The sequence below is a fragment of the Tachypleus tridentatus genome, chromosome 9 (genome assembly GCF_004210375.1).
Source record: "Tachypleus tridentatus isolate NWPU-2018 chromosome 9, ASM421037v1, whole genome shotgun sequence".
Lineage (NCBI taxonomy): Eukaryota > Metazoa > Arthropoda > Merostomata > Xiphosura > Limulidae > Tachypleus > Tachypleus tridentatus.
Window position 1 is genome coordinate 77342125 of NC_134833.1, and position 17494 is coordinate 77359618.

At 31.5% G+C, this 17494-nt stretch overlaps 1 protein-coding gene across 6 annotated transcripts in view; it reads left to right on the top strand.

Annotated features, from left to right (window-relative positions):
* Positions 1 to 17494, top strand: part of LOC143225544 (filamin-B-like) — a 130260-nt gene that overhangs the window by 103277 nt on the left and 9489 nt on the right. For 5 of the 6 annotated variants that reach the window (XM_076455184.1, XM_076455183.1, XM_076455182.1 and 2 more), the window contains 10 exons: positions 845 to 1024; positions 1931 to 2074; positions 5195 to 5320; positions 7592 to 7738; positions 8423 to 8527; positions 9170 to 9355; positions 9712 to 9816; positions 10186 to 10362; positions 15890 to 16039; positions 17136 to 17303. In XM_076455184.1, coding sequence (XP_076311299.1) covers positions 845 to 1024; positions 1931 to 2074; positions 5195 to 5320; positions 7592 to 7738; positions 8423 to 8527; positions 9170 to 9355; positions 9712 to 9816; positions 10186 to 10362; positions 15890 to 16039; positions 17136 to 17303 — 1488 coding nt within the window. Of the gene's footprint in view, positions 1 to 844; positions 1025 to 1930; positions 2075 to 5194; positions 5321 to 7591; positions 7739 to 8422; positions 8528 to 9169; positions 9356 to 9711; positions 9817 to 10185; positions 10363 to 10821; positions 10943 to 15889; positions 16040 to 17135; positions 17304 to 17494 lie in introns of those variants that run through there. The other variant, XM_076455187.1, reaches the window with a different exon arrangement.

Here is a 17494-nt window from a genome sequence, read left to right on the forward strand (position 1 = left end):
CTTTGTATGAAACAAGAATAAATTCATTGGAACAAAAGTTTAGTTCCTTATATTTCCTAGAGTTGTCTGTCTTTTTAACCCACAGCAAATTTACAATTTAGGCTTCATTCTCAAATCGAAATACAGTTAAATGTTGATTGTTAAGTTCCTCTAACCTTCATTAGCTGAAAATAACCAGCTTCAGTAATGGCTGAACTGAAATATTCATTCTAATGTTTCACCAGTGTTTTTGTTTGAAAAAAAATTAATACAGTTTGATTAATTTATATTTAAGTATATATAAGTATCTTAAATGAAAAATTCTCACTTTCCTAGTTTGTTCTTTAAAACTAACCTGTTTGCTAAATATCAGAAAATATATAAAATGATGTTCAAAATCAGATTTAAAAAAGCTAATAACAAACAGTTAACACATTTCACTTTTAAATCAAGAAGTTAAATAATGTATAATACTAAACTTTTGATTATAATTTACAATATGATACCAAACCTATTGACATCAATTCATAAGACAGTAGTTCAATAAAACTTTGAATGCAAGTTAACAAGCACCATGTCATGGCCTTTGACCTGTAACTTGTTGCAGTAGGATTAAATAAACAGATATATTAATATCTGGTGTTATTTTGTAATTATAGTGAACTTAGGTTTTCTCATTAACAAAGCATTTGACTTTATCTTTTTTAAAATAACTTCTACTAGTTAGGTTATTGTTTTATTTTCTCAAAATATTAATGCCCAGATTTTTACACTTTATTTTATGTATAAGCTTGACAGATCCACTCTTATGACATAGATTAGTATATCCTATAAGTATACATACAAATACATCATTCTATCTTAGTGAAACGTCAAGATTCAGGATATGCTGAGTTAGATGTCACAGTGACCAGCCCTCTAGGACGCCACTTACCAATTGAAGTGAAAGGAACACCTGATGGTGAAGGCGAACTAATAGAATTCATGCCAACAGTTCCAGGGAAGTACAAGATTGGCATAACATATGGAGGAATGGAAATACCAGGCAAGAGTTCTGTTTCTAATTTGATTTTCTTGAAGAAAAGTTTGTTATACATCAGTGTATGACTATAAGATTCCTTCACTTTTTGTTATAAGCTTATTAAGCAAAAAGAACTGTACTGCAAATGAACGTTTTCTTGATGTATATTATCACAAAGCATCAACTTTTTTTGTTAACAAGTTCAAATTATGTAGAGTTTTAACTTTTGTTTTAATTAGCATATGTTGAGTGAATATTGAAATTCTGCCTCTTTGTTCAAAGTGTAACTTTGTGCCAAATTCAAAACAAACTATTCAAAAGTTTACTTTTGTTGTTGTTGGAAATATCATATTGTAGTTTTTATCTGAAAAATTAATATAGTTTGCTTAATTGGTATTTAAGTATGTGTAAGTATCTTAGGTGAAAAATTCTCAATTTCACTGCTTGTTCTTTAAATCTTATATATTAACTAGATATCAGAAAACGTATAAAAATGATGTCAAACATCAGGTTTAAGAAAAAAAGCTGTTCTGTTATCTTATTTCAATTATTTTCAAACAAACGTCTGAAGCTGTAACCTTTGAGCTGGTATTATTAGAAAACTGAAAAATGTATGTCTGTTCCTCTGATTTTCAACATAAAACAATGAGTCCAAAGGATAAATTGTTGTGATACTGATATTTGTATTCATTATTGACTGTAGTTTTGTTTCTAATTGTCTACATAGATTTTAGTTTGTTAAAGCATCAGAATATAATGCTAGTTAACTACAGTGTTTATAACATATTTTATTACGTTACATGGATACATTTTCTTTAATTAGGTTAAATATGTTTTTATTTTAATGTTTTTGAATTTTTGTAAACAAATAATGTTCTTTTATCAAAGACAAATGATAATAAACTGTTAACACATCTTTTTTTTAATCAGATAGTCCCATAACTTTCACTGTTCATGATGGAGGAACTCCAACTGTTGTGGGACCTGGACTTTCTTTGGCAGAATGTGGCAATGCTGCCACCTTCAACATTGATGCTAGAGGTTTGAGAGGAAGGCCAGAAATACAAGTTGTGGGTGAGTAATTTCTCTTTTAGTCAGAATTTTGAAATAGATTGTGGTTAACTTCTATGATATCTCTTATATTTGTAGCTACAATAAGTTGGGTGCATGACCATTGGCATGGAAAATTGTAAGTATAGTTGAAGTTTATTTATTATATTATTTAAGGGAAGAACCTAAATCCAAGTTAAAAATACATCAACTTTCAAATATTTTCACCAAACCCAAATTAAATCTAAGTTATAACAACATTATATATTTTATTTTATATTAACTACAGCTGTCTGTCTTTTTACCCCATACAGAACTTGCAGGTTAGGCTTCATTCTCAATTAGAAATGTAATTAAAGCGTTGGTTTTTAAGTTATTCTTACATTCGTTATCTTAAAATAACCAGCTTTTTAAATAGCTGAACTGAAATATTCATTAAATGTTTTTGTCACTCTCCTGTGATGCTGAGTGTAAATTAGATTGTTGATTACTGACAGATTTTATTGGACTTGAGTTGTATTTATATTGCTAACTGACAAACATTAAATCTCCCACACAATTTAGCACTCAGTGCCAGTTTTACCATTTTCAGCATGGCAATGATAGTCAACCACATCAAGTAAAACAGCTCCACTCTTTACTTTCAACATTTAGTATAGCATATGTAGTCTAATCTACAACAGCATTCATCCAACCACACACAGTGTAATAGTTGTAGTCTGACATTTAACACCGTATTTACTAACTGTAGTCAAATATTTTGTATTCTTTGCACAATAACTGAAGTCTGATCATTTAGATCTTGTATGGCAACTGCAACATTATTTTCTACATTTGATATAGCATCCTTAGTCTTGTCATCTACATAGATTTAATATTGGAACTGTAGCCAGATCTTCTACATCAGGGGTTCCCAACCTTTTGGCACTTGCGACTTGAAAATGTAATTGATGAAATAAAATTAATGTTATCCCAAGCTACTTCTAACAAGGCTACGCGACTCCCCTGCCAAGGCTGTGCGACCCCCCAGGGGATCGCGACCCACCGGTTGGGAGCCCCTGTTCTACATATAGCCAGGGCCAAGATAATGTAGAGGCTTTATGTAAGAGAGCTCAGTGTCCCAGATTTAGCCCTCCTCCTCCAAGAAAAAGAAATAATATAATTTATTATGCAATACATAAAAATGCAACCTTGAAGTCAAAAAGAGCCCTTTCTACGTTTAGAAAGCTCTGTTCCTTAATTATTATTATTGTTATACTATTATTATTTTTAGAATAAAGGTATAATATTCAACATATATAGGTCTACATGTAATAAATCATTTCATTTACTTTTTTTTATTCAGCACAGCACTTTCTTATCAGTCTATTTCGTGCACTGTTTGTGAACTAGAAACAGAACTTGAAACATCCTATGCAACAAATTAAAACTGCAGATAGAAAGCACGTGCCAAGATGTAAGGAAGGAGTTGAATTTATATTTTAGATTTTTCCATTTGAAGTCCAACCAGTTTTTAAAATCAGTCCAGGAAATAGTAAATAAATAAATAAAGAAACTGATATGCATTTAATGCCCTGCCCATCAAAGTTAATCTGGCTCTGCACCTGACATAACAACTACAATTTTATCATTTACATTTAGTATAGCAACTATACCAGGTTAAGTGTGGTACGTTAAAATTATTTTGAATAAGTAACAACTAAAGATAATATGAAGCAGCTGTAGAATAGAATGTATCAAAACTATACTTTGACATTGTTTGGCATTTTGTGTAGTAGGAAAGGTATGTAACAGCCCTTTATGACACAAAATGTTCATACACTCAAACCATAAAGGTGTGTTCAGGTTGGAATTAGGATTTCTAAGATGGGGATAACCCTTGTAAAACAAAAGAGTATGGATCAACTTAGGTCAGCACAACCAGATCTTCAACATGTCTTAACCTTGCTATAGTAAGCAAAGTGTGACATCTTGTAACAGAAGGAAATCCACACATATAAAGGTTAATTGCACATGCCTTAGACAACACTATATGTCATAATCAAAAAGGAATTCCATTTTTAAATGAGGCCAACAAGGTATGGATCTATCAAGATAAAGCTTTCTGTGATACCTCCAATTTAATCACTGAATACATTAAGCAGCTGGAGATTGAAATTCATGCTACTCCATATGGAAACATACCTGTCAAGTTGCCAGACAAACTGATCATGGAAGTTTGTGTGATTGTGCTATTGAAACTGGTGCAGGGAAATTATCATTGTTGTAGCCTAGATGAATTATGAAATCCAGTGAAGAAGAGTGACGTAGTTTGAACAGAACATATTAAACAGATATTTTGAAATGGAAACCATGGTACATGGCTTTTGTCAAGATATAGGGTCAGATAGAGCAATGATGTGATGATGCTTCAAAGTCATTTTTTTATATAAAATTCTTAACTATCTGTAGTTTGATCTTCTACATATGATAATATTCTTATCATCTATTTTTAGTAGAACAACTGTAGTCTGATCTTTTACTCCTGGTACAAACAACTAAGTCTTACCATCTACATTTAATATATATTCTTCAGTGTAATCTTATGTATCTAACATTAGAGAAATTTGTAGAGTTACAACACCTACTATAATAACTGCAACCTTCTAATCTATATATTTGGTATAACAGTTGTAAAAATGATCTTCTGCATCTTGTATAGAAAGTAAAGTTTGCAACTTTTAGATATGTTACTAATGCATTATCCTAGACCAGGTTTAATCCTTTGAGTTAAATACTTCTGATTGGCTAAGTTGCATAATTTATTTTTATTTTTTTGTAATTTCTTGTTTTGGTGGGAAAAAGTTATTTGTAATATTTAAAAGTTATTTTATTGATTGACTGACCTCATATTTTTAATCTGTCGTTTTAAAAAAACTGTTTAAAAGAGCATATATTTTACTTCTAATTTCAAGCAATGATGGCTTGTCCATTTGAAGTATAACTGAATATCATCAATTTGTTTGCTAAAGTGTGTGTTTTTTGTTTTCAACTGAATTATTTTTATAGATATTAGGACATGCTAATTAATGCTCACTGATAAAGTTATAAACTGATATGTATAGTTGTCTCTTAGTTTTAATACATATTTCCTTTATTTCCCAGGCCCTGATTCAGAAGCTGACTATTCTGTAGATGAGAAAGAAAATGGAATGTTTATTGTCACTTATGTTCCGCAAGAAGTTGGAATCTTTGATATACGAGTTTTTTGGAACAGTCAGGAGGTTACAGGTGAGTAATAGTATTACTAGATCAGAATTATTTGTAATAATACCAGCTCTAAATTAATTTGCCTTTACCTAACTTACTATTGCATTCAACTTTTTTGAAATAACCCTAATATAAATCATCAATTTTTATTGTTTCTTTAGATGCAGTCTTAAAGTTTAATTTGATAATGTTGTAGCAGTGTATGAATAAATACACTGTGCTGTATAATACATAAAATCTTTGTTGTGACTAGAAAGTAGTTTGTTTGTTTTTTCCCCATGCAGTTGAATGTTTTGAAGATTGAAACTCTCTCTTTTGCTATATTTTGTGGTACTTATGATGGACCAACCTATCAAAATGAAGGTCTTTCCTTTAGTAATTGAAAGGGAATAATTTCAATGGAATATAATTTTGAGAAAGAATTATATTTTTTTACAATCTTGTCAGAAGAGCATTAAAAGTATATTTAGTTTTTATTGTTACAAAGTCAGTGTTTTGTGATTTTTAAACCTTAAAACAAGGCATTTGTAATTTATTAACTTTTAAGTAAGTGAAATTGGGTTAAGAGGTTATTATATGTGATAAAAGTTACTTTTGTTTCATTTATTTAACATAACCCTTTAGCGATGGACCATGGGTCAAAGGCCATGTCAGCTGACTTACATTCAAAAGTTTATTGAACTACTATTTTATGAATTTATGTCAATAAATTTGGAATCAAATTGTAGGTTATAATTCAAACTTTAATATTATATAAGAGTTAATTTCTTACTCAAAGTAAACTTTAAAAGAACACACTGAAATATAGATTTTAGTGAGTCATGGTATGTTGAATGCAGCACTGTTTAGAATTAGATGTTTGTGATGTCCAAATATTACGTATATAGTTCTGTACAAATTAGAAATTCAGATTACCAATATTAACAAGCTAGAATATGAAAAAAGAACCTTATATGTGTTTATTTTGCTGAGATATGGCATATATACTGGTTGAAGCACAGTGGCCCAGTTCACCTCTTTCCACTTTTAGAAGCAGTCCCTTATATAAACCTACCTCAATATATGATGTGGATAACCAATCGGTAACTTAAAATGTCATCTAGTGGGTGTTTCAGTCATTTTAATTTGTGAAAAGGTTACCACATTCTTTCGAACCAAGATTTCAAGAAGGTAGGTTGTGTTTTTAAGACTGCTCGAAGTTTCATATTTTTTAAACCTAAATACATCTTAGTTGCTAAGCTTAATAAGTTACAGTGGAGATCTATGATATCAGTATAGTTATTTATGATTTTTTTCGGTTATTCAACTATATAAAACATAAAAAAAAATGTTAAAAGGCTTAGCAACCTATGTCCAACAGCAACCAAGTTCGAAGTTCATAGCTGGAAAAATAATTGTTTGCTTGCCTTCTTTATTTATTGTTCTATATTTTAAGAAGAATAAGTTCAATAACTTATTTCTAAGTAGTTATAAACTATATACATATATAACTTATAATAATCAAAATGTGACTGCTTATTATAAAGTACTCATCTACTAATCCACAACCAAAACAGAAAAGGCTAAAGGTTATGTTTAACGTTAGCTAGGAATAACTGGAAGGTCAATATAATACAAAATAATGAATAAATACGTATAGTACTGTGAGACTTAAGCTATAATGATATAATATGTAGTCATTCTAGCATGAGTGTGTGTGTTTCTTATAGCAAAGCCACATTGGGCTATCTGCTGAGCACACCGAGGGGAATCGAACCCCTAATTTTTGCGTTGTAAATCCGAAGACTTACCACTGTACTAGCGGGGGGGCATTTTAGCATGAAAAAAGAATAATTTATATTTATTTCTTAATTTTTTATAATGGTTACGAGGTTGGTCAAATGGCAGACCCCACATAGTTAGGATATAAAAAACAACATGAAATATAAGGTTCTACTGAAAATGAATGTTTGAAATGTATTTAGGAGGTTTTAGAGATTATGCAACTAAAAGTTGAAATTTTGGGGATGAAGAATAGGTCGTTTAGTCATAACGTGAAATCATTTTGCACTCAACCTAGTAATGAAACATACTTGATATGTTTGCAAACAAATTTTTTGGTAAAAATATTTTAATAAAAAATCTTATTTTTTTATGTATGAAAGACTTGTAGTTCTTACTTTATTTAATGAAATTTTACAACTATTATGATCCATACAAATAGACAATATCTTAATTTTACTGGGAGCAGTGAAAACATTATTGTTATTATACATTGAGTGATAGACTTAATTCTCTGCTATTTTGTTTTAGGAAGTCCTTTCCATCCTCGGGTAGTGAATCCTAGGAAAGTGCGAGTAATAGGTGGATGGGAAAATCTTGTAGATGATGAAAACCATATTGTTTTAAATTGTGGAGAACAGAAAAAGATAACCTTTGACACAAGTGATGCAGGACCAGGTAATATGTAAAAAATAATAATATTGAATACAACTAAAATTATAAACAATTAAAAGAGCCATTCTTTTATAAATACATCTTAAATTTGATTTATGAAATTGATGATCACTGGTGGTGTTGTAATTATATAGATCATTACTGTTCAAATTTGTTGAATATAAGTAATATTAAGTTACTAAAGACTAATTTTTTATTATTAAATAATGAAAGGAATATTTTATCATTCCTTAGTGAATGGACTAAAGCTATGGTAATTAAGGATATAATTTGTTGGTTATTACTGAACGTAATTCATTCTGGGACATAACTGATAAGTTTTCATTCTTTAGCAAATGGTGTTAATATGATAATGGAAATTTTGACCACAATTACAAAATATTATGATCAAAGATTATTAAATATCATTTATTAAAATATATAAGTATGTGTTAATACATAAAGCTGTTTGTGTTGTAGCAGTATTCTCTAATAATATTATAAATGTTACTTTGTGAATGACCTAAGAGCAGAAGTGTGAATGGTATGAGAGAATAATTATTTAATGTTGACAGGTCTTCCCAGTTAAAAAATTCTTAAATTCAAAGAGTATGATTTGATGGTGCAATTAACTATTTATTTATACATTGTGTTTGTTTGTTTTGCTATGTGACAAAGAATAGCAAGTCTCATTATAATCAATTACAGGTAAACTGAAAGCAGAGATTATGGGCCCAAATGGTCAAATTGATATTCAAGTTGACCACATAGCGGGTTCTCGTTATAGGCTATCTTTTACCCCAGTTGAAGAAGGTAAAGTTTAGTTTGTGCTGTTCATGTTATAAATTTGTATTATTTGGTATTTTCAAGTTCCTTGGAATTGATTGTCCATTACTATAATAAGTATTAAATGCTTTTGCCAAGTTCATCAAGTTATCCATTTTTTATACTTTTACTGTCATTAAATAGTTTTTCACAAAGTGTCACTGTATTTTTTTTCTTTTTAACTGATTTGTATGTTTTCAATATTTTGACTTAAGTTATGTCATTCTAATCTTATGCCATAAGATTATTTTTTGTTACTACTCTTGCACTTTATGGTCTTTTGATGTAAGATATCATTATATATTTACAAATAATTATAATATCCAAAAAAAGGAGAACACTTTTTGCAGGTGTTTGAGTTTTATGGTCTTTTTGCACTTGTATTACAATACATTTTCCTCCCCCTGAGTGTATTATTTTTATAGCTAAATGCTAACCTTGTTTTCTGATAATTCTCTCCAAATGTATTTTGTTTTTTTCATTTAATATTACCCTTTTATTATGATGAATGTTTCTACCAAAATGTTTCTGTTAAATACCACTGAGTATATTATTCCAGATTGTGTTAAATTTTTGATGTGCATTATGATGAACAAATCTTTTCCAATGTAATACAATTTTATTTTCTAGGTGAATATTACATGTACTTATATTTTGCTGATGTACCTCTTCCCAATTCTCCTTACCTTGCATATACGGAAGAAAGTGAACCACTGATAGACTATACACGGGTAGTGTTAAGAGGCCATGGCCTGTCATCTGCCCGTGTTGGAGAAGAAGCAGAGTTTATTATAGATGGATCAGCAGCAGGTGCAGGTACGTAAATAGTGATATGATTAAAACACTGATATAATTTTATGCTTTTTGATTAATTGAAATGCAATATAATAAGTACAAAGATCGTTCTTTATTTTTATGAAATCATCATTGATCTAATTATGCTCTTTTGTTGATGCTTTAATATTTTTTCATGCTTCTATTTTAATTAACTGTCATTATTTATATGATATTTGTCCACGTTTTACTTAGTTCTCAACTACGAAAACAATATGCACATTTAATTACAGTCTGTTTATAGTAATAGCAAAGCTGTGGAATTATTGTAGCTGTTTATACTTAAACATAAGTCATTCATATAGGAAATGCAAAAATGTACTACTTGAATATTCTAGGATTTCCAGAGGTTAGTCTGAGTGGAGTGAAGGCTGATATTCCAGTTTGCCTGATATCTCAACAAAACAACATTTTCAAGGCTATTTATACTCCAACTGTTCCAGGTATTACATAAATGACACTAAAACATTTTAAGCATTAAATTTATAAAACTTGTTCAATTGCCTTTTTATAGTTTTTTCTCTGAAAGCATTTAAGGAAAAACACAATTACTGGTATTTTGTGATATAAATATTAGTTTTACAAATATACCTTAATTTTTTCGTTTTGCAGTAGCATAAAAATTTATTAAATTTGGAGGGCTACAATAATTGGTAAATCAAGAATTTTAATTTATTAAATCCAAACAGAAGTGCTTTAACATAATTGATAATTTACTTAAAAGAACTAGTTTATGTATACATAATAAAATAAAAATGAAAGAAAAACAGAAATCAGTAGTTTGTTTGACTAAATCAAATCTTTTACTGCAGGTGTTTATCTGTTAAATGTGATGTGGTCTGATAGACAGGTGAAAGGTTGTCCCTTGAAAGTTTCCATTTCAGCTAGTTGTGATGCCACAAAAGTAATTTGTTCAGGAGATGGTCTAAAAGGAGGAATTTTAGGGAAAGAAATCAAAGCTTTCATTGACACAAGACGAGCAGGACCAGGTGAGGAAATAGTTTTATAAAAACTGTTCGTACATTTATTTTGCTATCAATTCCTCATACTCAGATCTGTGAAGTCTAAGTAGAGCCTAATGTAATCCTATATGTAATTCACAGTGAAATGAAGTTTTGAAAGATATATATATATATATATATATATCCATTATTCAAATGATAAGTGTTTTAGGTGTGTAAATACTGAAAATTGTCTTATTAGCTTATACTGAATGAATGAAAACGTAAACGTACATCTTATTTACATGTAATTTACAGGTTCAAACTAAACGATGAATGTCATATACAGACACACAAAATCACACTTGCCATAAATTTTGGTATAGGTTGAAAGTAAATGGAGTAAATTATAAAAGAAATTGTTAAAATTTGCATCATAAAAAATGTAAATGACATAAAACAGTGAGTCATTAAACAGCTTTAACTTCAACATTTTTTCACCCCTAGATGAGATTAGCATGTGTAAAATTGCTGGAAACATTCATCTCCAAATTGTTGCCCTGTACACAAGATCAAGCAAACAGGTTCCTTCTTTGACCAGTCAAGTTACCAAAAGTAGCACTTCAGGGTGAAGTTTGCACACAGTTTTAAATGGATTGTGTGTTTAAAAATTAAGACACAGAAAATTTTTTGAATTTTATAGCTTGTAAAATATCTAGTATAAAAGAACAATATTTGTTTACTCTGACGTTATAGAACAAAACACAATTTCTTTAACATTTTCTTGTTGTGAAGGTAACACAAGTTCTTTTTTTTATTATATTCTGCACATTATGATAGTTATTAAAATTGTACTCAAGTTATACAGAGGTTTAAAGAACAAAATCTTTTATGCACTTGTAAAAAAGAAATTCACAAGGATTTACAGTAATTGCTTTAGTTATGAGGTTTAGCTTTAAAGACAAGTGGTACCATCTTTTATATTATGGGAAACTATTACAAATGTTTCTTTTATGAAGTGAAGTTAGTGAAGTTTTGAATAACATCACAAAATAAGGAATTTTTTTCATGTTTTTCTTAACGAAATGTGCCTTCCATATCCTTCTTGTGGATGAATATGTAGAAAAATTCTAAAAGCTTAACTTTGATTTCATTAATGTAAGAAAATTCTAATCAGAACTTATTCTATTGTTGTGTTTTTACTTTGATATTGCTTTTTCTCAACATTTTAAGTAATTCCAGCCCAATTTTCTGTTATAAATTATCTAGTGAGAAATGGTTATATATATGGATTTAGGTGTATAATAGAATATGATGTTACAAATGTCAAAGGTTCGGACACACGAAAAATAATTGCATGGCCAAAGACAGATGCGTGAGATGTGGCGGACCTCACGAAGTTGCTCAGTGTCCTAATGAACGTAACCAAGTGAGATGCGCAAACTGTCAGGGCCCTCACGCAGCCAGTTACAAAGGCTGCCCTAAATACACTCAGATACGAAACAAAATTATTTTCAAAACCACGAACAGTAACAAACAAATCCTCGACACTCATATCACTAAACAACCATTACTACAAACTCCAACAGACACACAGATCACAAACTCTCGGCCACAACCAACACGAACATACGCAGACGTCACACGCTCGAAAACAACACATACATTCAACCCCACAGAATTCACCACAAATTTATTAGTAATGCTAATAGAATTGAGTGAATTCCCTGTATTTGAATCAAGACACGAATCACTCAAGGCTCTTTGTAGCCTTGCAAGTTATTACTTTCACCTTCCCCATCTCAAACCACACCATCTTTCACTTAAAATTCATGCAAGGGAAGTAAAACAACACAATGATACAACACATTAAAATTTTACACATCAACTGCCAAGGAAACCTCAAAGACAAAAGAATAGAAATATACAACATAAACAAACATATAAATGCCAACATTATCATCGTATCAGAAACACTCTGCACAGAGAAACAAAATACCACAATCCCCGGATTCATCACGCACAGCATACCTCACTCAGAAAACAACAGAGGTATAATAGCCTACTTTAGAACATAAATTTCGCATTTAATATCAATAGAAGATTCCTTTAGATCTACCATAAATGAAACCATTTTTTGTAATATACATTTTAACAACCGGCTAACTATTCCGATTCTAGCCATATATTGTTCACCATCTAAAGATATTGACATTAACTTCCTTCAAAAATGTGTAAATCGCAAACCCAAACCAATTATTATTGGGGATTTTAATTCTCCGCATATAGAACTAAGGGGAAACAGAAACACACGCAGAGGGTTGTGCATAAAAAATTTCTTTTTAGTAACAGAATGCACCTAATTAACGACCATACACACTTTTCAGCCGCCAACGGCTCATACGATATACTTGATTTCATCATAGCACCCAAGGACACAGTAAACAGAATCTCTAACTTTAAAGTACATGATGAAATCACTAGTGTCCACTTCCCCATTTCATGTATGATTCACCCGCGCCACCCTGCCGTGGCGTACGTGACTCCCTCTGCATACACCTATACCAAAACTGACGGGCTCACTTTCAATGCTACACTGGACTCATACCTACCCCACCCAATTGAACATGCTAACAACAAGACAGAACTAGACAATTATGTAAATCAAGTTACAGAAGCCATACAGAAAGCCATAAAAAACACAATTCCTAAAACAAGAAGAAAGCAATCACATAATCAATGGACTCTAACACCAGAAATTCACGCACTAATAATCAAACGCAGACAATTAAGATGAACACACTATATTACACGTGATCCATCTATCAAAACACAAATCAATAGAACAAATGCAAAAATTAAACAAGAAATTAAAACAGCAAAAGAAACTAATTGGCAAAACTTCTGTAAAAACTTAGAAAAAATCAAGAACAATCCAAAAGAATTTTGGAAAAAATTCAAGAGTATTGCTTCAGACAAAAACACAAATCACATGCTACAACATATCACACACAACAATAAAATTGCATGGACGGACGTAGAGAAAGCTGACTTATTAGCTGACTACTACGAATCCTCCTTTAGCGACCTAAATTCGTAGACTTTGACACACAACACCAACATCATGTCAACAATTTCATAAATACAAACCAAGCTTCATTCTCACCACGGTTCCCTGGCGAGATACTAGAAGCATACTCAAATTCAATCAATAGAAAAGTAACCATAACTGAACTAAAAATTAATATCAAAAACTTGAAGAATACTTCCCCCGGACATGACCAAATTCCAAACATTATTCTGAAAAAAAGCTCTACTCTCCTATTACAACACCTCACAAACATCATGAACATTTCACTAGCAACTGGTAAAAAGCCATTACCACGATCCCAAAGAAACAAACCAACCGAACTAATCCTGATAATTTCCGTCCCATCAGTCTGTTAAGCTGCCTTGGCAAACTGATGGAGAGAGTTATCTCCAACCGTCTTCTCCATTTTTGTGAATCAAATAACATCCTTCCAGAATCCCAAAATGCCTCCAGGAAAAACAGGCAAACAACAGATCACCTCACGCGACTAACCGAATCAATCTATAAAGCTTTCAACAACAACCAAGTAACCATTGGGGTATTCCTAGATGTCAAAAAAGCATTCGACAGCGTATGGCACAATGCCATCAAATACAAACTAAAACACCTGAAAATAAATCCCATTATAGTTAAATGGATTTCAAATTTCTTAACAGATAGAACAGCACAAGTAAAAGTCAATAAAACTATATCTAAATCATTTAATATAACCGCAGGAGTGCCCCAAGGATCAGTCCTCTCACCACTTTTATATATTATTTTCGTCAGTGACATACCTTTCCCAAACCTAACATACACGCATAATTCACAATACGCAGACGACATCGCTATCTGGAGCACCTCCAGAAACCCAGTGATGGCCATGTCTCGCGTACAAGAATCGCTGAACAACGTCTCAACATGGAGTAACAAGTGGAGAGTAGTGTTAAATCCAACTAAAACACAAGCAATCACCTTCTACAGGAAATTAAAAAAAAACAAAGAAAAAATCTAGAAAAAATAAAATTATCACTCGGAAATACGACCATTAACATGAGCAAAAACATCACATTCCTTGGCATCACTTTCTACACAAAACTAACATGGAAAAAACATGTTAACAATATACACTCATCAATTAGAAAACGGATTTCACACCTAATGACTCTAACCAGTAGACAATCGAAATGTTCACCAAACACTATTATCCAAATATACAAGGCTTACATCCGTTCACTAATAGAGTACTGATGTCAAGTAACATACAATATGTCAAATAACACACTCCAGAAAATCCAAGTTCAACAGAACAGAATACTAAGATCTGCATTCAGTCTACCGTCATTCACGCCAGTAAATTATATACATCAAATCAGTAACTTACCAACACTAAGAAATAGACTAACGGAAATATCACACAAATATTATCTAAAAGCAGAAAACAGAAACAAACTAACGGCATCACTATACAAATTAACTAGTGCACCAACAAAATACATTTCACCTTACAACATATTTCAAGAACAACAAATTACACAACAAAGTATCTAAAGAATTAAACTCATGTTAATAATATGTATTCTCTTTTTCAGATATCGGGCACAGGACAGGCAAAACTTTCGGCGCCTGTCCTGTGAAAGTGGGTTTTCTCGGGGCACTCCCGTTTCCCCCCACAGCAAAAACTTAGGCATTGGATTTTTAGATCCCAGCACAGGCAACTTTATTGCCAGACCCTGAGTCGGGTCGTTTGAGTTCATGTTCATATTTACTTTGACTTCTGCCTTTTGGGACGGGACCTGGCCGTTCTCTCCGATGCTGCCTTTGCCTCGGTCTAGGATAACATTAAGAATGACCTCCTTCACCCAAAAAAGAGTAAAAAAATATTTAATAAATAAATAAATAAAACTAAACCTAATAACCTTTCACGAAAGGGGACGAAGAGGAACCACAACGTTCCTGAACACCCCAGTTGGAGAGAGAATTCTTACGATTTCTCTCTCTCTAAACTAAACCCCTGCCACGTTAGTTTGAGTTTGATAGAATATGATAAGGCTTGCTATTAGACAGTGATCTTATTGCTTTTGCATTTTTGGATTCTTAATCAGCAGAGTTTAATACTTATACTAGTATATCATTTGTAAACGTACTTCAACTGTATGAACCAGTCTCTCATATAAGTGCTGGAACTGAGATAAGAGTTTCTGTTACACCAAATATATTTGAAACGTTAAACTTTGTCTAGAAATTCACCTTGAAATATGTCATTACTCTTATAATTCACCCATCTGTGGTACATGCTTTCCTCATCATAAAATAAAATGATGTGTTAAGAAATTGAGACAACTTATGCCATAAGAGATGAAATGTTATTTATTCTATTATATCTTATTTTAAGTTTGTATGTGTATAGTGAAACAAACATAGATCCTTGTCATAAAGCATTAAGTTATTTATTTAGAAAACCAAACTGCAATAAGATGAAAATTACAAATCATTCATTAACAGGTGAGCTAACAGCTCATTGTATGGGACCCACAAAAGTGGCGTATTGTGAAATGTATGATCACCGAGATGGAACTTTTACTTTGTACTTAAAACCACAGGAAGGTGGACGACATGTACTAACCATTAAGTATGGAGGGGATCATATACCAGGTACATAATTAAAATATTAATTAATACATAATACCTCATCTTCTGTAACCTCAATAAAGTTGAAATAATTATCAAATATGCATGCGTAGGTGTTATATAATTTTATAATTGGGGTACCTGACCTCCACTATGCAGACTCACAAAAATGTTTAATAGCTTCAACTCGAGTAAACTGTGTACTTTTCAAACAGCATACAAGTAGGAGGAAAAAGGGAAAACAGTATTAAACACCTATATTGTATGGAAATGTAATTTTCCTCCCAGTACTTGTGGCCTAATCTAATTAAATCATCCAAAACCTTTACCAAGGAAAAGAAGATACCTCATTAGTAAAAAAAGATGTTTATGTTTGTAGATAAAGCAAAAACAATTTATTTGTAATATGTGGTTACAGTACAGTTGATTTTTAACCAGCTAGTAACCTTTCAGAACAGTGTACATGGGGTACTGAATGAAACATAGTCAGAAACCCCTATATGGTTCCCTCAACTTTCACAGTTCTTCAGGTACCCATGCACGCATGAAGTGTGAATACTCATGATCTAGCTAACTAGATTATGCTGTAGGTAGTCAAGGTTATCTCTTTGTATCTTCAGGTACCCATGCATGCATGAAGTGTGATCATGATCTAGCTAACTAGATTATGCTGTAGGTAGTCAAGGTTATCTCTTTGTATCTTCAGGTACCCATGCATGCATGAAGTGTGAATACTCATGATCTAGCTAACTAGATTATGCTATAGGTAGTCAAGGTTACCTCTTTGTATCTTTTTATAAATGAAATATGATTAATGGAAATAAAAATACTGAAATCTACAACTTGTTAAAACCTTGATAAAATTAGAAGTTTTTGTTTTGTTATTGATTATTCAAGGTCACAAATAACATATGTCAACAATAACTCAAAATCATCGGTACAGAAAATATAAAATTGGCTTAGCTATATAAAGAAAACATATTAACTGCAGGCAGGTTTATTAAATTTTATTGTATCTGTCAAGTAACTAACAGTAACTTGGTGAGCTTATTTTTAAAATGATGCAAATATATGTTATTTTTTAAAAATTAAATGAATATTGATTATTCCTTTTTCATAGAAAGCCCTTACTCTGTTCGGATCTCAGGAGCTCCTGATGCTTCCAAGGTGAAAGTTTATGGTCCAGGAATTGAACCTGGTGTCCTTGCTACCTACCAGAGCCGATTCATTTGTGACACAAGGGGGGCAGGAGCTGGCCAGCTGACTGTCCGAGTCAGGGGGCCTAAAGGTCAGTGTTTATATCTTTACTTAGCTGTAGACAAATAACAAATACAATTTTTTTGAAATAATAGTTTACTTATAACATTTTTTTTTAAACATACCTTTCACATTTGTCTTATTGATACCATTTAAGCTTCATAAACTGTTTCTAAGTATACTTGTTTATTTGTAATTTGATATTCAAAAGTTAAAAACAGA